We start from the raw sequence: 22,278 nt of genomic DNA on the forward strand, positions 1-22,278 counted from the left end.
GGTTTAATAATTTATAAAATACAGAAAGATTTGATAACTTATATTGAGGTAAAGGCAAACAAAATGTATTCAATTTAAAACTTGATTAGTGGGCATGAAATTAGGTGATTAAAATAATTTAAAACTAGAATTAAACTAAAATTAAGCTACCTCAAAGTAAGAATACAGCTTTTGTAATCTTGCATTGAATATTTCATTTTGTTCTCTGGAACTGGCAGAACAACATCTGCCAGCAGCTGAGGTCACTGCCCTTTTTATTCTTAGGAGGAGTGCCTGTGCTCGTGCACATGGTGGATCAACTGGTGGCTGTGGTGGTTCTGGTGGCTGTGGTAGTTCTGGTACCTGTGGTGGCTCTGGTGGTTGTGGAGGTTCTGGTATCTGTGGTGTCTGTGGTTGTTCCTGTTCCTGATATATACATTTAAATTACTCATGTAGGCTTTTTCCAAACTGTACAATTATTATAATCAATTAGCTCAGGATATTTCTGAGAATTCTAAGGTAAGTATGACACTAAATATTACTATAGGTCAATGAGCCATGTATCAGATATAAAGCTGATAAGAACAGATACTACACTTTGATCTTAGCCAAAAGGCAGAGAAGCGAGATTTGTAGGTCACAGTTAGGGCTGCATAGCCATGGGAAATACTACATTCCTTATTAATCTTAGGACTCGGACAAGCCTTAAATTTTTATTATTATTACTATATGATTTCATCAAGAAAATCATCCTTAAAGCCACACTGATATTATAATTATTGAAAAACATCCCTATATAATTAAAATATAATTGTAGACATGTACAGTATTAGTAGTAGTAATTAAAAGTAATGTAGTAAATGAAATAGCCTAGTGTAGATTTGTAAAAAAGTAAGATTCCCCTTTCAGACCTTTTGGTCAATAGGGCAGATTATGTAATGTTGATCTGATTCTGTGGCCTAGGGTTAACAAGGGTGTCATGTGGCCAGCACAACGACCAACCGCCATTTACTTTTCCCCAACTAACGTCACAGCTGGAAGGACTCAGAGGCGCCCAAAGATCCTGAAATTAAAAATCCCAGTCTTCACAAGGATTCGAACCCCTGACCCCGCAGTTCGGTAGCCAAGCACTTTACCGCTCAGCCACCGTGCCTCCTGTAGATTTGTAGAGCTACAGTAATCTAGAATCTATTTCAGTATTTGTTATTATGCAAATAATTCTTAAAATAAATTCTTTAATAAATTTGAAAGGTATATATTATTAATCTCTCTATATTATATATAATATAGACTATAAAAATAATAGGCCTAAATAAATTATAAAGTATATATAGTATATATAATATAGCGGCAATCTAGCCTCTAGGCTATATACTATATAGAATATAGTTGTAGAATATTCGTGTTACACAAATAACAAACTAGTGTTTAAGAGGGAAGACATATTAGTAACTCCGTTTATTACGTAAACACAAGCGGTGTTGCACTGACGCGCTAGTGTGCAAATGTACATATAATACTATTATGTTACATCTCTCTTCTTTAATTTAGAAAATCTATTTATCAGAATAACTAACAAACTAGTCAACTAAAAAGTCTAATCAGTTCATCACAAATCAAGTCTCTTGGGTTTGTTAACTATTCTGCCTGAGCGTGTTACATAAGGTTCATTTGGTCTAGAGGTGTTAGAAGAAGCAGTGTGTAGTGGCGGCTCAAAATCTAGTGTAGTTTGTAATCTTGGACTCTCTAGATCTAGTGGTTCTGGTTGTTCTGAGATGTCATCTGGAAAGTCATAATTGTTGTCAAATCTGTTGGCTTTCTCAGAAGACTTTCTGATGTGTTTTCTGTTTCTTCTGTAGACCTTATTTCCACTTTTGACATTATATGATCTAGGCTTAGAATGCTTCGAAACTACTGTTTCTGGTTTCCACTTAGAATTAAGTTGCATTCTGACTGCCGTTCCGTCTTGTAGTGGATTATGACTCTTAACTCCTTTCCTCTTATCATAATAATGTTTCTGAGACTGTTTCTCGGAGTCAAAGTGTTTCTTCACCACCTTGAGATCTGGTGTCTTAGGTGTGAGTATTTCCTCGCTCGAAGGTAACAAATTTCTGGGTCGGCGTCCCATGAGTAATTGTGCTGGCGACAAATTAATATTACTCAGTGGAGTAGTTCTGTAGTCTAATAGCGACAGAGATTTGTCTTCGCTTTTCTTCCAAAGTTTCTTCACTGTTTCAATAGCTCTTTCAGCCTCGCCATTAGAACTCTGAAAATGAGGACTCGACATTTCATGCTCTATTCCGTATGATTTACAGAAATTCAGGAATTCCCTTGAAGCCAACTGTGGCCCGCTATCTGACCTTAACCTTCTAGGTATTCCATGGCATGCGAATATACTCTTCATTGCTTCGATGATATCTGATGTGGTTTCCTGTGACAGTTCTTTGACATCAATAAACTTTGAGAAGTAGTCAACTAGAAGAACATACTTTTTACCCTCAAAGTTAAACAGATCACACCCAACCATGCTGTATGGAATCTGGTGTCTTGGTAGGCATTAGCGGTTCTGACACATTTTGGTTCTGATGTTCAGCACACCTGCTACAATCCCTAACTGTCACTTCAATGTCTGCATTCATGCCTGGCCAATACATGACTTCTCTGGCTCGCTGCTTACACTTGACTATTCCTAAGTGAGACTTGTGAATCAGATTTAGCATGTATTTACGTAAGCTTGGTGGCATGACTATTCTCAGACCTTTGTATATAATACCATCCGAAGTTGATAACTGGTCTCTTGAATCCCAATATGACCTGACTTCAATTGGAGTCTCGCTTCTTGTGTCTGGCCAACCAGTCATAATTACTTCCAGAAGCATTGAAAGTTCCTTTCTTGTACAGTCTTTAATTTCACTGTATTTCGAATCACTTACAGAGATCATATGCACTGAATCATCTGTAAATTCACATGTCTGTGTATCAGTATTTGGTAGATGTGCACGAGAAAGTGTAACGGAGATAAACATTTCCTTGCCTTTTCTGTAACAGACTTTTAGATCATACCACTGTAGTCTTATTAGCATCTTCTGTATTCTCATTGGTGCTGACAATATAGGTTTCTTGAAGATTTGCTCCAGAGGTTTGTGATCATTATAAACTGTTACTTCCTTACCAAATATGTAGCAGTGAAATTTGCTTGTACTATACACAATTGAGAGCATTTCCTTCTCAATTTGAGCATATCTTGTTTCTGTATCTGTGAGAGATCTTGATGCGTATGCAACTATACGACCTTCCTGGAGTAATACTGCTCCCAGTCCATCTTTACTTGCATCACATTCTATCTCTACGTTCTTGTTGACATCATAATATGCCAATACTGGAGGGTTTGTACAAAGATGTTTCAATTCTTTGAAACTCTTGTTTTGTTCATGATTCCATTGAAATTCTATATCATCTTTTAGAAGCTTTCGTATTGGAGAATCTGCTTGACTTAGATTAGGAATAAATTTTGCTAGGTACTGAATTAAACCTAGAAATCTTCTGATTCCATCTTTGTCTTGAGGAGCTGGCATGTCAATAATTGCCTTTATCTTTGCTGGATCTGGTTCTAAACCTTTCTCTGACAAGATATGACCCATATAAGGTACTCTGTTTTGCCTTATCTTGCACTTGTCATAGTTCAGCTTTAGATTGTACTCCGTTGCTCTTTGCATGACTTGTTTCAAAATGTGATCATGATGCTCAACATCTCTACCAGCTACTAGAATGTCGTCTATGATGACATATGCTCCTTCAATTCCTTGAAGCATTTCATCCATAATTCTTTGGTAAATTTCTGGCGCTGATTTAATACCAAAAGGTAATCGTAACCATCTATATCTTCCCAGAGGTGTGTTGAAAGTTGTGAGAAATGAAGATTCTCTTTCAAGCTTTATTTGCATAAACCCTGACTTGGCATCGAGAACTGAGAATATCTTCGAATCTGGAATATTAGTGATCACATCTTCAATAGTTTTCATCGGGTGATGTTCCCTTCTGATTGCTTTATTGAGATCTTTTGGATCAATACATATTCTAACTTTGTCATTCCTGAACGAAACAACCATGGAGCTAACCCATTCAGTAGGTTCATGTACGGCAGTAATAAATCCATCAGCTTGCATTTCTTTAAGTTTTTCTTCAACTTTATTGCGTAGAGATGCTGCTAAGCGACGTGGTGGATGAATAACTCCTTTAGCATTTTCCTGTAACTGAATCTTGTATTCTCCTGGCAGTGTTCCAGTTGTTTTAAGCATTTCAGGAAACTCTCTTTGTAACTCGTCTTCTGCCTTGGATTCTATGCTGTCAATCCATTGTAGTAGTCCTAAACATTCTGCTGTGTCACCACTCAAAATGTTCTCTTGACTAATGTCTACTACCTCAAACCTTGCTTTCACCTCTTGGATATTATTTTTCAAAGGTAGCACTACTGCTCCTAAAGTCTTAATAACATGATTAGAGTAAGACTTGAGCGACTTTGCTGAATAAGCAAGTTTTACTTTGTCTTTGAGCTTTTCAAACTCTGACTTGACAAGAATGTTACATCTTGCACCAGTGTCGATACGAAAAATTAATGTCTTGCCATGCACGACTAGTTTTACAGTCCACTTGTCTTCAACGACATTGATGTTCTCAATATTACCCTTTTTATACTGGCTACTTGCAGTGCTAACAGGTATAATATTTTCATCATTGTGACTGTCATCTTCTACTAGATTGACGTTGCGTCTTTTTCTGCACATTTGAAACCAGTGGTTTTTCTTTTTGCAGAAATTGCATGTGGTTCCTATTGCTGGACATTTTCCCTTTTCGTGGTTCTTGCCGCATTTACTACATAATTTATCTGAGTTGTCTTTAGACTTCTGCTTTAGTACATTGTGTGACTGTCTCTTGATTGCTAGAACTTCTTGGCCCCTAAACATTTTCACTTGGCTTTGTGACAATTCATATTGTTGTCCAATTTCTATAGCCTTGCTAAGGGTCAACTTCTGTCCCTGATCAAGTAGTCTTAATTGTACCTTTTCGTGTATGACTCCACTAATAATCAAATCAATAAGCATATCGTCTGGGTTGTCATACTCACAGTCCATAATGAGAAGCTTTAGGTCTTTAACAAAGTTATCAAAACTTTCTCCTTCTTCCTGCTTTCTCTGATGTGCTCTAAATCTAGACACTCTCTTATTTTGTCTTGGCCTTATGTAGTCTTCTATTTTCTTTAATAGCAATTGCGGATCTCCCTCTTCACTATCAGTAATATTTAGAGTTTTGTAAACTTCTCGGCCCTGTTGACCTATCCACATTCCCAGCCATCCGGCTTTTTGTTTACTATCGGCACCAGCTAACGGTCCTTTGAAACAAAAGCTCACCTGCTGTTGAAATCTTATAAACTCTTGATACAGATCTTTAGCATTCCAATTCAAGATTGGTTGCTCAAAATAAAAAGAAGCCATTATTAGATTAATAAAAACCTTTGTCTGGACAGCTTTTCAAGTTTTATTCTGACACCATGTAGAATATTCGTGTTACACAAATAACAAACTAGTGTTTAAGAGGGAAGACATATTGGTAACTCCGTTTATTACGTAAACACAAGCGGTGTTGCACTGACGCGCTAGTGTGCAAATGTACATATAATACTATTATGTTACAATAGTATATATAATCTTATATTTAAAAAGAAATATAAATCAAGATTTATATCTAAACTCTATCTAGATTCATAATCTAGATCTATATTAATATTATTTATATTATGTATACTTTTATGTCACTCTAGAGTCTAGATCTCACTAGTTAGAGATCTAACATATAGATCTAGAAGATAATAGTTCAACTAGTTCAAGATATATATGATAATATATCATATATCTAGATTACATTCATAGACATTTTTTTATAGGTCTCGATCTAGTCAATATAGTATAATAGGAAATTACCCAATATACTATAGATCTAGATCTAGAATAATCGGTAAAACGAATAATCTAGATCTAAATCTATATTGACTATATTCTATGATTCTATCTAGATCTAAGTATTTAGATCTAGATCTAGAATCTAGTAGGCTTATGCACTGATGCAGGCTATTTCTTAGCGGTTAGACTTAGACTGACTTAGTGGAGTAGTGTAGTATAAACTGTCTATATAGGCTATTAGTTAGGTCTACAAAAAAATATAGATTATAGATCTAGATATCTAGATTATAGGCTAATTATTATTATAATTATAGAGATCTAGCTAGATGACTAGATCTAGACTAGGTCTAGACTCTAGTTCTAGATCTATACAAAATATCATCTGATAATAAATAATAATAATATTTTAGGTCTGTCTGTAGTAGTTTAGATAAGATTGATAGATTCAATAACCATATTTTTTTTATTAAAATAGAAATAATATTTATTAATTAAATTTTATAAAAATAATAAAAATGGTACCATTATTTATATCTAATCTAGCGCTACGCCAGGTCTGCTATCTCCTAAGTAGTAGATCTAGTAGAATAATATAGATTATAATATAGATCTAGATTTCTAGAATCTAGGACTAGATGTCACTAGATCTAGATCTATATAATATAAGTAATCTAGATCTAGAATCTAGAAGATTTATATCTATCTAGATTCTATATGCCGATGCCAAGCAAAAAAGGTCAGAGAAAAAAGGTTTTAAAATACATTAAGAATCTAGATCTAGAATAGATCTAGATCTATAATATTTTTCCATGAATAAACCATAACATATGATTTATGATTATGATAATGAAAGTATAGATGAAATTTGTGAACATTGTTTTTCCGATAATAAAACAGGGAATTTCCGAAAATATGCTATGGCTAAATATAGATCTAGAATAAGACTAGACTAGAGTCTACGTACGTATTTCTCTTATTCTTACAATACTAGCATAACTTTTGTCAATCATCCAGGGGCAGAACTAGAATCCAGTTTTTACGCCATTTCAAGCCATTTCTGTGCTTTCGCCTTCGGATTTCACATTTGGCTGGTAAGCTACTCAGCCTATTCAAGGCCTATTGTCACTACTACTGAGTATGGAGTGTAGATCTAATACTGTATTGTGAATGTACTAGATCTAAATGTAAATCTACAAGTAGGCCTACTAGTCTAGACCTGCCCAATTTCACTGAATATCAGTATTTGCAATCTAAGTCTACCAGAGTTCGAGATTTAGATTTAAAATTATTTTTTTTTGAGGTAACGTCTGACTGTAATATAGAGTAGTTTATGCTATTCAGACACCTATAGGCCCAAATTTGAAAGTTTGACTTTGACAGCGCATTATTTTACAATGGTTTGACATAGAAAAGAAAATGACGTATCAAAATCTTCTTTAGTTAAAGGAGAATAAGGATATGAGTGACGATGACTACTTATATTTGTTCCCCTCACCTATATTTGTTATTATATTTAAGGTCAAAGAGGCCGTGTGTTTTCATTTAATTCGGACACATTTGACCCACATTATTTGATTCCGGACACCATAATTTATTTCGGACAGTCTCTATATTTAGGCATCAATAAACTCAGATTTTAATTCTATATCAACATCAACTAAATTTTAAGATCCCCAGGCATAGCCGCTCTCATGAAATCATTACGATGTTTTCAAACTATGCATAAATAAGAACACAAAAAATAAAAATATGAACACACTTATTCTACCAAAATTAGGTCACTGGAATAGTGATTTCTGCACCGACTTTTAGACTTATTTTATGTGTGTTGAATGCTTGGGGTTTGCATGATTAGATGTGTGTTGAATGTTTGTGTTTTTTTTGTTTATTAATTTAATAAATTTCTAATACAAATGATGATCTTTTGTAGTATAGTAGGTTACGATAGCCATTCTTGCCTAACTGAATCCTCTATATTCTCTATATAAATCTAGATCTATATAGTAGGTCTAGATCTAAGCATTTAACTTCATTCAATGTACCAAGCTTACTCCAAACATTTGCCCATTTATTCTCTATTTAAAAAAAACAACAACAAACGAACAAATATAATATAAGATCATTTTTATTGATGTCCAAAACTGGCTGTCCGAAATAAATTTTGGTAAGAAAATCGTAATTTAATTCAGACACCGTATTAATTTTTTTTGGGTATGGAATTAGAAAACTTGGCTTATGAATCAAATAAATTAGCTCCAAAAACAGAATAAATATTGCCGGGCTCATTAGTATAGACTTAGCCAATCAAAAAATATAGTCTTAACTCTAGGAAGAGGTAAAGTCATCCAGGTAACATAGGAAAAAACAACAACCTGACTTACAAATTTGAAATTCGTTTTTCTTACATAAAAAGACAGCTAAATGGAAGGAAATTGGGTTAGAATCATTGGAAAATGGACAAGCACATGATACAGCGCGCTAGTTTTATAATACATATTAAAATAATTATTTAATGACCACAAAAAACAGCGAATGTCCGAATTCATGTAATGTCTGAAATAAATAAACTACTATAGATCTATATCTTTTATCTTATAAAAGTCTATACTATATAATACAATACATTACTTCAAAAAAAGGAGATGATTATGTTCGACGCGTCATGCATTTAGTCATGCATGTTAACCAATGACTTAAATTCTGCCAAGTCACTGCCATGGTTTTCCTGGCTGGCTCAGGCAACCCTTTCCACGCTCTCACTCTAATAAACGCACGAGGGAAAAAGGAGCATTTGTACAAATTGTCCTACCATATGGAATGACGAGTGTGCCTTTATCCTTGTGTCTTTCTGAGTAGGCTATTTTATTAGATTTTTTTTTTTGTATTTCATGAAGATCTAAAATCTAAGATATCTAAATCTAGATAGTTAGGTCAGGTCAGGGTTGCTGCGAGGGTATTATAGTGGCCAGCTGCGTGCAAAATTAAAAAATGCCCCCCTTCTTTTTTTTTCTAGAAAAAAAAAATAAAACATTGGACACTGTACCAAAAGCTCCATTTGATTTAAATCATTTTTTAAATTTCATATCCAAGATGTTTTATATCCAATTGTAACTTTGCATTTAGGCCTATTATATTACCAATTCACAAAGCACTTCTCCAGTAGGCCTATTTAGGCAAAACTACATGAGGGGAATAGGAAATAGTAATAATAATAATAACAGCAATAATAATATTAATTAGTTAATATGAGACAAATCTGGCATAGAATCTATTTTTTTATTTCTGAAATTGTGTAAGCACAAGGTTTTTATTTTCTATTTGGCTCAAATTTTAAAATTGTCTGTATAAAATTGATAAAAATAATCTTTTTGTGTCCAATAAACTATTCGTGGATCCTCTAAAAGCAAGACATTGCCGATAATAATTGATTCTATAATGTATTGCTAAGGCTGATGTTCAAAATCTTGCATTCTTGTATAATCTATTTTTTTTCTTTATATAATCTGCATTATATGTCTTTTCAGAATTTATATGAACCTAATCATTCACTCTTTTTGTACCTATAATGTTGTCTTTATTTATTATTCCCAAAACAATGGACATGAACCATTAAATGCAGAATAAAGTAACTCGTAACACGAAAGCCTTTGACGTAGGAGTATATTGTTAATTTAATGGCTAATCATAATTAAAAACTTTTATTAATTAAATACCCGAAAACATATCAGTTCTAATAAAAGGGATCAGTTCTTATCATTATTGCACTTTTAATAAAACTTGTCAATCCATTACAAGTGTTTTCAGCAGGATAATCTATAAGTCTCCTAATGTTTTAAATGTTTATCTCTTATAAAAAGAACTATATATACAAATAATCATAAAATGTCAGTTATTTATTAATATATCTTGGTGAAGCTTAAAATTATGTCCACTTGTTAAGGATAAGCATAAATATATGAACATAAAGTCCTTTGGCCACAAACAATAGCAAAAGGGTATCATGGTGGTTAGATCAATCAAGTAATATTAAGAGTCCCATTGAAGTCTAATATGAAGATCACATTAATGGATACATATATATGTATTATCTTCAATTTGAATGAACATCTGAAACATGTAAACATTATACAAGTCTAGGAAAGATCAAACAAACAAAAAAAAATTATAAAAGGATGATTTTGCAAATCCTTATTTTATGTTAAATCTAACTATTTTTCATTTTTTTGTTATTATTGTTTCCAAATTTCTGCATAATAGCTAATATATATCTATTATACATATCAACACCACATCTATGCTTACAGTGTGGAATTTAAAAGTTCAAAATGCATAAGTCAAATAATGAGTAGGCTATGGATCTATCGTAGCTAGCGAAGTCTACCTTTTTAGCCAGCTTCTAGTGTAGCTATATGTAAACCATATAAATTATTATAAAATTATTATTATAAATTATAAAATGTTAAGAAAAATAAAATTAAACTAAATTATTTTCTCTGTTACTGTTTTGTTACATTTAAATGTAATATTCTTATCAAGTATTTAAAAGTTATGGTTTGTCTTAATTTATTTATATTAGCCAGTTTTTCTTAATTAATTTTCAGTTAGTTCTTCTTGTAAGAAGCTATTTAGATAAAATATTTATGTCTAATAATATAACAAACTTTTTTGTTTTCTGTAGGGAATGCAGCTGTATAGAGCCACCAAGGAAAACAGTTTTATAGATAAATAAAAAGGGGCATTATCTAATGCCAAGTAACAATTAGTTCATTTGTGGAGAAACCTTAAACTCTGATGATGAGCAACATTGTTCCTGAAGAAAAGGTCACAACAGACAAGCACGAGAGGGACAGTACAACTTTAGACAGTAAACTGGATGATTTATGCAAACAATCATCAGATGAAGTAACTCATACACACAAAGGAGAGTTCCCTACGTGCTCATCTGATGCTGACACAGAATCTGATAAAACATTTGATATCGATAGCAAGGATAATTTGTGTCTTGAATCAAATCAAGATGTGAATGTAAATCATTCTTATGGTAAACAGCAAGAACCATCAGCATCTGGAAAAACTATTCACAGCAAGCCATCAGCAACAATGTCATTGATAGATCAGCAAAATGAAGAGCTCAACATCATAGTGTCATCAGATAACCAAACTGACTTGACTTCAGAGAGTACTGGCACAAGGCCACCTGCATATACTGAGCTTGGCATTGTTGTAGAGAGACCTAAAAGACAAGAATTTGCCACAAAAGATGCCAGGCTAGATACTTTTCAAAACTGGACCTCTCAATTTAATCCGATTGAGGAAATGGCTGATGCAGGTTTTTTCTACACAGGTATGTTGCTTGTTCATGAGAGTTTCCCCACCCATGTACCCCCCTATGGAGTCTACATTCTTTCAGTCATATTCATGCATTGATTTATTTAAAGATTGGCGAAATAGTGGGATACACATCTTTTCATTTTTTTCTCCCCAACATTATTTCCAAACCATTTAGACAGTTTTTGTCTCTTTACTGTTTCTGAGGGAAGTCATTCTAGACCCCTTGCAATAAATATATCACAGATGATTTGATAATAATCCTTCAAACTCAAATGTAATTATTTACCAAGCTCACTAAGATTATTATTTATAATGCATCTAATTGATAATTGTTTTTGTTATAATAACAGAATGACTCTGTGTTCATGTTTCACTGTGCATAAGATGTAGATACAATGCATAAGGTATTGACAAACTGTTTAGTGTAGACTCTGGAAAAGGAGCAATTCTTTTAATGAATAGAAACAATGCATACAATTCAAACACTATTTGTAATTCAAATATTTTTACACTACATCCGTTTACCTCTTTTTTTTTTTTAAATTTACCCATGCTAAAATAAGAAAATCTTTTTTCACAAATTTGAGGTCATTAAAGTTTCTTGTTTTTTAGTTTAAATAAATTTCAAAACTTTTCTTTAGGACATGGGGATAGCATCAGATGTTTCTTCTGTGGTGGAACTTTGAAAAACTGGGAAGATGGAGATAATGTTTACATTGAGCATGCCAGATATTTCCCCAAGTGCGCCTACATTTCCCAATCAAAAGGAAAAGCTTTTGTTGAAGCAATTTGTGAATTAAATGATACAGTTGAAAGGGTAAAATATGCTTTTTTATATATTTTTTTTCATTTTTGCCATTGTTGTAAAGACAATTATTACTTCTAAAATACCTTCACATATTTTTAGGTTGAGAAAGTGATAAAATAAAATCCAGACTACCTTCCATTGATTTAAAACAAGTTCTAAAATTTGACAGCTGTGCTCTTTATCATTTGAACATCACAATAAACAAGCTTCTATAATAAATACCTGTTTTAATTTAACTTATAGACCTCTGAGTATTAAGTTTTGCTTCATAGCAAATTCTATTATTTTAGGATTCTGCTTCCCAGGCTTAATGGCATTGATAAATATTTCACATACATTGTTTTATTTTTTCCAGTATTGGTCTAATTCCGTCTCGGCATGTTACTAAAATTACTCCCAATAATATGTGAAATTTATCTGACAGTTGCTGTTCTTGTTTTATATGTTTCGGATATTCTTTCAGACTTGAAGATTATTACATCATAGTCCAAACCTCTCAAGTCGGTGGGGAATTTTGGTGGGTAGTTTTTGAACTGGCTGGGAGCAATCAGGCTGATAGTCCAGAGCGCACACCACATCACCAGGAAGACATCCAAGAATACAAATCAATTTTTTTTTATCAACAAACCAAAAATTTCAAACTTATATAAGTTAATATTTTTAGATGATTTTTTAAAAAGATATTTAAAAAGATATTTAATATCTTACAATGTATCTCCTTTTAAAATTTAGAAATATCTTTGTTTTGCATTTATCTATTTAACCTATTTATGGTTATGGTGTATACAAGTACTTATCTTTTAAATTATACACATAAATTTATATAAGAAATCTTATATAGTTACATAATGTAAAATTCTGAGCGTTTAAGAACACTTTTTTAGTATTTGTATCTTAATTAATTTTTTTTTAATCGTAAAAATATTTTAGTTCAATATTTTACTTCATTTAATTCTTAGAGATGTTACATTTTAAGAGTTTAAGGTGAAGAAAAGGGAATGAATTCTCTGAAACGTTTGTGTCTCCCCTTGTGTTTCTATTGTTATATAACTTCTTTTGTCTTGTGTAATTTTTTAAACTGTTAATGTCTAATTCTCTTTTATGTAATTCTTTTATGCTAACTTGTTTAGTGGCATGTCATAACCTATTATTTAAAAAACAAACTTACAAGAAAACACTTCAAAAGAACCATGTATTCTTTAGTTATGCTGATACTTACATACCTAAGAAGGATCTTAGGTATCAAATTCAAAGTCTGCATCACAAACCAAGAGATTAGAGACAGGGTTACTGCAGCGATTGGACCCCATGATGACCAGCAAACTATCATAAAAAATTACAAGCTAAAAATTTATGGCCGTATTACAATGTCTTCGGAGCTCGCAAAGACCTTCCTTCAAAGTACCAGGAAGAAGAAGAAGAGGCAGACAGAGAAAGCGATAGGAAGACAACATAAAAGAATGGACAGACTTGCCATTTTAAAAGGTTCTAGCTTAGGCGAAAAAACAAAGAGAAATGGAGAAAGACGGTCTACAAATCTTGCATGGTGCCCCAACAGACTAAGAGATAGGTAAAGGTAAAAAGGATATTTGCATTAGCTTTACTGATCAAAAGCTAATACAGAAGGTGTAGAATATTCATATTACACAGAAAATAAAATAATAGTGTTTTTTTTTTCTTCCGTTTCATATTTAGATAACAGCAGAAGATGTTGATGTGAAAATAAAAGCAATGGCAGGTAAATGTTGAAAATCCTTGTAGACATTTTGATACATTAAATTCATTCACAATAAAATAATAGACCACACTGAAAAAAAATAAATTTTAGAAATAAATAGTTTTAATATCAATTTTACACCTTTCTACTATATCTACATTTTAATAGCTCTCTAGAAACTACCATAGTTTCTCTCCAAGTCTAGGTGTCCCAGGCTTCAGCTGTAATTACATCAAACACTTAACAACTCGATCAAAACACAGAGATTTTATTATACTTCATGGCACATATCACACGCTGGTCTCTCTCTTGTCTGAAAACTAACACACATCCCATAATTCATGCATGCGTTCCAACTGACATATATTTGTAAAAGTAGATTATACACACATACTGACATTCATCCATGACAATCAATATGGTTTGATATTGGTGTTTTATGTTCTCAAAAATGTTAATTATTACATAGTGATAAATATTATCTTTCACTTCAAATTGAGATAGGTTTACATTTTTAGTTTTTCTTTATTAGGCTATTTTTCAATAGACCAATTTTAAAATTGTAACCATTTTGCACATGACACTTTGAAAGACAACAAAATATCTTGTTGATAGTCTTTCATCTATAGTTTTCAACAGTTAAATAAATGTAGCTAAATCCATTTACTTGGATCAGAGCTAAAACATAGTTAAATTGCTTTGTATCACAGAATCCAGAGTTGAACCTAACTCCAAAGAATCAGAGTTGGCAGCTGAACTAAAACCTTACAATGTAATTCTCTCATCTGGAACAACAGAAAGCAGCAGTAATTATTCGCTTCTTTTCTTTTTATGATTTTTATTATAATTATTTTTATGAATGTTTTTGTATAAAAAAAATGTAATGTCGTCTTCAACTAAGACCAATCATCATAGAAGGCCTGAACACATGTCTGTACAACGTGGCAATGAGCTATTGGTCTCTACTGCCCATATGTTGTGACGTTGCAGGCCAGTGTTGAGGCTTTCTATAATGAGTCTCAGTTCAACACTCCTATACCAAGCTTAGTGTGTTGTGGTTCAATCTCTTTTGCAGGCATGTAGTTAGGAAGTTGTATCTGGGAGAAAGCTTCTTTTAGGTTCTCAGTCAACATGATTCTGCTTGAGTCAAATCACCAATATTCCTACTTTATATCGAGTTTCATAGTTGTTGTAGGGAGTGGAGTATGTAACATATCTGGAAAACAACTATATTGGTCGCATGAGACAAAACTGCAGAGTGACTCCAAGATTTCTGATAGCATTATGTTAGAGATCAAGAACAGGACAATCTGCCATGTACAAACAATTCAGTGGAGGGATGGCATCATGCATTTCAGCTGTCTATTGATGTTCATCACACTAATGATCATCCTTCCTGAGAAAACAGTACATTTTTAACAGGATTCTTACATGCAATGCTGGAGAATAAAGTTAAGCTGCCGACAAGCCATTGATGGGGAGGAGGGGGGAGAATTTGAAAATCCCCTTGGCCCCTACTTGAAAAGGGTCCCCAAATGAGAGTTTTTTACTTTAAATATTAAATATTACACAAAATGCAGGGGCCCCCCAAAGAGGTCAACCCCCGGGCCCCCAAATGATGGAAAATCCTTAGCTAAGCCCTTGTTTCAATGTTACATTGCATATAATTTGACTTTGTGAAAGTCCTTATTTTTAAATCTGACATGTATGGAAGTATGTTTGCGTGTTTTTGAATTGCATTTTCGAATTACAATTAAATGGGATTTATAAATATTGAATTTTTGCTAACAATAAATTGTTTTCTATTATACTTGCATAGATCTATTCATATTTTACAATATTTGAATGACTGAAAATAATGATAAAATTAAGATAAAAAAATATTGGTTCTATTTTTTCCTGCGCTATTTTGTCAGGTAATCATTATATATAAATTTTTGTTTTTCTTTTCTCTTTTCAGAAGTTGAACCAAATGAGGAAAAAGTCACAACAGATCGTACTTTGTGCAAAGTCTGTCTTGAAAATGAAATCGCCATGGTTTTTCTTCCTTGTGGACATTTTGTTTGCTGTTTCAACTGCTCGCTACAAATAAAAACCTGCCCAGTGTGTAGAACTGCTATTAAAGGAGTTGTGAGAGCATATATCAGTTAGATTTGTTGTGTAATATTTACCCCTGATAGCTATTTACTCGAGATCTGGTAAGCTTGTTTTTTTTTAAATAAAAAATAAAACGGTTTATGATTTTTAAATGCCTTAATATATATTTTAAAAATGATTTCAAATGTTGTATTAGCTATGACAGCTAATGACATTAAATTTTATAATACTAATTTAGAAATGCATAAATATATTTAAAAAATGATAATAAATGTTATATTAGTTATGACAGCTAATGAATGACATGAAATGTGATATTACAAAATATATGACTGTTAAGTCTTTTGTTAAAATTGATGTAACTGTTTTCTCTGAAGATAAAACTGCCCTTTTTCAACAGTCAACAAAAATTTTCCTTAATAAGTAGATGTGTTAACAAATAAATATTTAGATATAGTGGGAGGAGAGGAAGAACTCTGGCGTCCTAATTTAGTAGATGAACTTCAGGCTACAGATGGCCACCTGATTGTGAGGTAAGAAAATGGAAAAGTAATTTGAGTGCTGGGAATATTTCCAAAAAGCCCTTGGAGTCTGGGAGCGCATGAGGAGCCCTGACCGCACCTCCCCGTGGTGAAGGCTGTCCAGGACTGAGCAAGCTATTATAGCACAGATCAGGACAGGCCATTGTCCTGTTGGCTCATATTTCTCACGGCTATGGCCAAATTTCGATTCACGGTGCTCCCGCTGCGGGGAGGAAGAAGAAACCGGGCCTCATATTCTGTTTGACTGCCCCAGACTTGCTGATCTCTGTCTCGACAGGTCTGGGAAACCAAAAATTCTCAACCTGTATGAGTTTGATGTGAGGTAAGCGTTGGTTCAGAGACTGAAAGAAAATGCGCAAACATCTGTAGTCAGTGTTTAAAATATTTATTTCTTCTTTAAAACACTGAGGTAATAACATGTAAAAATAGTAGTATTTGATGGTACTTAGATATTCAGTAGTCTAATTAAATTTATTTTGCTTATATTCTTTGATTGCTTTGAAAATTATTTCATGTATTTTTTTTTACATTTGCAATATTTTATAATTACCAAAAGTGAATTTTACTCCAATCAATTTAATTTATGGTCAATACTTTTTTTTTTAAATTTCCTATTAAAAACTACATTTGAAATGGATGACTTTGATGCTAAATATTGTGATAAAATTGTTTTTTACATTTTTTTTTAACAATCTGTTGTTAATAAAACTAAAATCAAAATGATCATGTGTTGCAATACTTGAAATTATACAAAATAACTTGTACCCATTTCTTTCTTGAAATGATTAATATACAATGTAAATAAAAAAGTCTGATTTTGTTTTAAAAACTGTCAATTAGTTTTAAAACCGAAGAAGACCTATTTTTATATTTTATGAAATAAATGTATTGTTTGTGAAATTTTAGAAAATAATTGCATTTCTTATCATTACAACACTATTACTATTTGTTTATTTGTATATTTCTTTTTTTTTTTTAATGAAATAAATAAAATAAACTAATTTTAATTGCTTCTTTTTTTTTTATAGGTGACTTTTAAAATGAGAAACCCAAATTTGTTATTGTCATATATTTCTTTATTTCTTTTGGAACTATAAAACAGATTACAATTTTAAAGCATATGGTATGCTAATAATACAAGCAATCAATTTCTTGCTAATTGATTCAAAGGCTGAGAGGAGAGATGTAAAAGAAATATAATAAAAATAAAAACAAACTTTGTTAATTTCAGGATAGAAAATTCCCATCAGGCTCTAGTTTTTAAAAGACCAGTCATAAAGGAGTGATTGGAGATAATTCACAAAACATTGGAGTCTACTGTTACTAGCCATTCTATACGTGAAATTAAACTATTTAGGCATTACTGTACCATTACACCAATTCATTCATTTTTTGGGGCCTTTCAACTCAATAAAAAAAAAAATTGAACTAGAACAGATACAAAATAGAGCTGTGAGATTTATAACCAAGAAAATTTCACATTGAAATAGAAGTAAATTTAAGCTAGCAAAAATAAAAAAAAACTTTTTAAAACAAAGCCTATCTGATTAGTTAATTTTTTGGTTGATTCGTGTACTGTCATCAACTATGAATGAGCTTGATCTGAGAATGGGATAAAAGCGTACAACACTTTATAATAAGAACCAGGCCTTCACCAACAAATGCGTGCAGCTGATATAAAGGCATCTGTTTCTGTGGCCCCCGGTTTACGAGGATGTCATGTGACCAGCAGAACGACCAACCGCATTCACTTTCCCCAACTAATGTCAGGCACCCATTAGAGTTGGGTGGACTCTTTGGGCCTCCTTCTAATCCCGAAACCCAAAATACTGAGATTTGAACTCAGTTCAGAAGCCAAGCGCTTGACCACTCAGACGCCATGTCACATAGGCCTAGGTTATGTTAATTCTTCAGAATTCGATATCGCTCTTGTGTTAGGCATTCATTATTTAAACCTTGTGGTATATGTTAACTGTTCAATGACTCGGATGAAGCAATAAACTACGTCTGCACAAGAAGAAGAAAGTATTCTCCAGTCATCAGTAAAGCAAACTATAATAACACACAGAATACAATATGCACAATAGTGAAGTAGAAAAAACAAGCAAACGAAAAAAGAATACTTACAAAAAAAATACCGGTCCCCTAAAAGGAAAGAAACGCTAGTTGCTGTCGTTTATATCAAGAACAAGTAGCATTAACAAGAAGGATCCTGGTATCACATTTAAAGACCGCATCACAAATGAAGAGATTAGAAACAGTGATACTACAGCGAATGGAACCCACGATGACATGCTAACTGTAAGAAAATCCCGCAAACTAGAACCAAGAGATAAGAGACAGGGTTTCTGCAGCGATTGGACCCCATGATAACCTGTAACTATCGTAAAAAAACACAAGCTGAAAATTCATGGCCATATTACAATGTCTTCGGCGTTCGCAAAGACCTTCCTTCAGGGAATAGCACAAGGAAGAAGAAGAAGAGGCAGACAGAGAAAGCGACGGGCCTGCTATTGAAAGAGGTTCTATCTAAGGCAAAAGACAGAGAGTCCAACAGACTAAGGGATATGGGAATGTAAGAGGTAAAAGCATTACAAATTCATTAGGGGAATATGAACAATGAATGGAATGTAAAAGATAGAATAACTGATTGGGATATCATATAATCCTGATCGAAATACCAAGAACAGCCGGTGGATATAAGAGCTTGCATTTACAACCGAGCATAATTTTACATTTGAATATTTGTTTATTTTTTTTTAGATCTTAAAATAATAATTTTCGAAAATAGTGTTTGTGAATAGAAATGCTACAACGTAAGGGGAGCCACTTGTATTCGACTGGCGTAAAGAAGAAAAACAGCAGTTACCTGCTCATAGTTAAGGTAAATGTAGGGTAATGTGTCCGCTGCCGAGGAAAGACGCTGACGGCGAAAAGAAAATCTAAATCGACCACCTGCGGACAATGGTTATGCTTGCCTTGGATGTGTCAAAATATGTAAGTCACAGCTTGGGCTGTGCAGCCATGGGAAATACTGCGCTCCTCAGTGTGTTAAAATAGCTCAAAAGAATATGAGTTTTAGAATTAATATTCTATGGAACATTTATTTTACTGCATTGTTAGTCATTTTAAGTAAAAGTTGACACTACTTAGAAATATTTTACTTATATTATCTAACTAGGTCCTATCTTTGGTATTCACTCACATTGTTACGACAAAATAAATTAGAGGTAAGTATAAACTAATGTGAAAAAGAGCGACTTTAAAGATGTGGAGTTGTGTGTCCTTGTTTCAAAGTGTATATAGCAACAAAAAAACCCCCCACTAAGATTTCGAAGTAAGTGTAAGAATGCAAACATTTCCAAAACCTAGAAGAAAAAAAAACATTTAAGTTCTCCTTTTTTCCCTATCTTCAGCGGTAACTTTTGTTTGCCCTAAAATGTTTTTGCTATTGTGTTGAGTTATCCATATTTTACCTTCTTATCTTATATTATACAGAGCATGGGCGTAGCCAGGATTTTTTTCGGGGGGGGGGGGGGGAAATAAACCCCTTTTGGCTATGCTCATAGTATTTTGAGTGTGTAATTTGCTTTTTTATATTGAAGAGGGGTTTATCATAAATTTTGGAGAAGGGTTTAAAATCAAAATCTTCCTTAGATGTGCTCTTGGAATTTTGGGATTGTCGTTTGCATTTTTTTTTTGTTTTATAGAAGAGGGGGATTTAAATGCAAAACACCCTGGTAGGGAGTTTTAAACTCAAAATCCCTTGGTATGGGGTTTCCAACTCAAAATCCCCTGGTAGGGGGTTTCCAACTCAAAACCCCCTGGTAAGGGGTTTCAAACTCAAAACCCCCTGGTAAGGGGTTTCAAACTCAAAACCCCCATAGGCTGTGCTAGGGCAAGTGACGGTTTAGTATTAAAATTTTACCTAAAAACAACAAAATTAAAGCAAAAGATCAGTCACTAAACTCCGACACCCCCCTTTGGAGGGGGGATTTCATTTCGGGGGGGGGGGGGGGTTCATGGCTACGCCCATGATACAGATGTTACTTCAAAAAAGAAGATGAATACGTCATATGCGTCATGCATCAAGTCATGCATGTTATACCGATACTACGAACAGAGGCATAGTAAGGTACCCGTGGGCCCGAGTGAAAGTAGCTTATATGGTGGTGCTCCCTAGCCCTATAACCTTCTGCCCCCCCCCCCCCCCCATAAAATCGAGTCATTCTTTATGTATACAATAAAACAGTAAAATATATGTACCGCCTTCTACAAGTTTCATTACACGCTATTCAGAAACGACTTCTGACAATAGTGTCATGGCCGACTCATGGCACTCAATTCAGAAACGACTTATGACAAGTAATGGTGTCATGAAACTTAATGCTTGCTAAAAGTAAAAATCACGGGCGTAGTAAGGGGCGAGGATTTTCGGGGTTCAGTTCCCCCCCCCCCCAAATGAACCCCCTCCCCCTTGCTGGGACTGGAATTTTGACTGTTTTTTGGCTTTAATATTGTTTATTGTAGGTGAGAGTGTAATGTTAAACCATTGCTTGCACCAGCGCAGCCACAGGGGTTTTGTGTTTGAACTCCTCTCTAGGAAACAAAAATTAAGCAAACAACCGTCACTAGATTCCATGAGCGTAGCCAAAAAAAAGGGGAGATTGAGTTTAATACCCCTTCCAGAGTTTATGATGTTAAAAAACCCTTTTCAATATAAAACTAAACCAAAAAAAGTCAACAAATTCTATGAGCTTAGCCAAAAAGGGTTTTGAGTTTAATACCCTTTCTCCAGGGGATTTTGAGTTTAAAACCCCTCCAGAGTGTTTGGAGTTTAAAACCCCTCCGGAGGATTTTGAGGTTAAACCCTTCTTCAATATAAAACTAGGCCTTCAATTCTACAAACACCAAACTTTATTAGTTTAAAGCCCACTCCAAATGGGTTTTAAGTTTTAAAACCCCATAACAGAAGATTTTGACAATAAAACTCCCTTTTTTTGAAAAAAAAAAAATAAAGCAAACTACAATCACCAAATTCCATGAGCGTAGCCAAGAAAGGTTTTGAGGTTAACCTTCTTCCCCTTCCAACAAAAGGAAAAGCAAAGCTACGATTCCTAAATTGTATGAGCTTAGCTGGGCTACATAAATAAAGGGAGTAATAGAAGAGTAGTAGGATAATGGACTTTAGATTCTCAGAATATGCATTTTTATAAGTTTTAAATACCAGAAATAAAGCTTGGCGCCAGGGTTCTGCTGCGGAACCCGCTGGTAAAGCTCACAGCGCACTCCCAGACACCTTAGCTTACTAGGACGGGTGACTACTGTCCTTCCACTAACTCCAAGAAGAACCTATTCTAGGGTACAAAAAACGTCTGAAAGAATGAAGGATCAGAATGTATTGAAGATTAGTTACGAATGCGCGCGCGCGCGCGCGCTTACACACACACACACACACACACACACACACACACACACACACAGACAGACAGACAGAGAGAGAGACAGACAGACAGAAAGACAGATAGAGATATATATATGTGTAAATATAAATATTTAAATATGGAGGAAGTACCCCAACCCTCCAGGAAAAAAATCCTGGCTACGTCCATGGTAAAAATGCAACAATTTTTTAATAGCTCCTATTGGCCCTTAATAGTCATGGAACCGGGCGCAATTAACCCCTTCGCGCCGTGGTCGCTATGCCACTAATCATTACATTTTCCCCAAACTTATCCGGCACGATCCTTTGCAGATAAAGTGAACAGGAGAAAGCAGGAAGCGAGTAAATAAAATGGGTAATCCCCCCCTTTTTATGGAGATAGATTAATAATATGGAAAAAGCCT

The 22,278-nt window shown here is 33.7% G+C and overlaps 2 protein-coding genes and 1 pseudogene across 13 annotated transcripts in view; 1 reads left to right on the plus strand and 2 right to left on the minus strand.

The window, feature by feature from the left end:
* Positions 1–6,759, minus strand: part of LOC106057519 (serine incorporator 1-like) — a 29,825-nt gene extending 23,066 nt beyond the window's left edge. For 7 of the 9 annotated variants that reach the window (XM_056031715.1, XM_056031712.1, XM_056031718.1 and 4 more), the window contains exons 1-2: positions 6,459–6,756; positions 151–405 (exon numbers count right to left, since the gene is read on the minus strand). In XM_056031715.1, coding sequence (XP_055887690.1) covers positions 151–405; positions 6,459–6,461 — 258 coding nt within the window. In that variant the 5' untranslated portion in view covers positions 6,462–6,756. Of the gene's footprint in view, positions 1–150; positions 406–6,458 lie in introns of all 9 variants that reach the window. The other 2 variants (XM_056031714.1, XM_056031716.1) reach the window with 2 other exon arrangements.
* LOC129927029 (U2 spliceosomal RNA) lies at positions 487–607 on the minus strand (annotated as a pseudogene).
* Positions 6,760–6,877: 118 nt separating the features above from the next.
* On the plus strand, positions 6,878–17,438 carry LOC106057520 (death-associated inhibitor of apoptosis 2-like). 4 transcript variants are annotated; one of them, XM_056031578.1, is made up of 6 exons: positions 6,878–6,896; positions 10,615–11,280; positions 11,909–12,084; positions 13,771–13,813; positions 14,503–14,598; positions 15,753–17,438. In XM_056031578.1, exons 2-6 carry the CDS (start codon positions 10,728–10,730, stop codon positions 15,941–15,943), a joined length of 1,059 nt encoding a protein of 352 aa, XP_055887553.1. In that variant the 5' UTR covers positions 6,878–6,896; positions 10,615–10,727; the 3' UTR covers positions 15,944–17,438. The 4 variants fall into 4 exon arrangements, with proteins under 4 accessions (XP_055887553.1, XP_055887552.1, XP_055887554.1 ...); XM_056031577.1 differs by having other exon boundaries at positions 6,887–7,027; XM_056031579.1 differs by lacking the exon at positions 6,878–6,896 and adding an exon at positions 7,115–7,236 and having other exon boundaries at positions 15,756–17,438.
* Positions 17,439–22,278: the final 4,840 nt, after the last annotated feature.

This window comes from Biomphalaria glabrata, chromosome 6 (assembly GCF_947242115.1).
Source record: "Biomphalaria glabrata chromosome 6, xgBioGlab47.1, whole genome shotgun sequence".
NCBI classification, from domain to species: domain Eukaryota; kingdom Metazoa; phylum Mollusca; class Gastropoda; family Planorbidae; genus Biomphalaria; species Biomphalaria glabrata.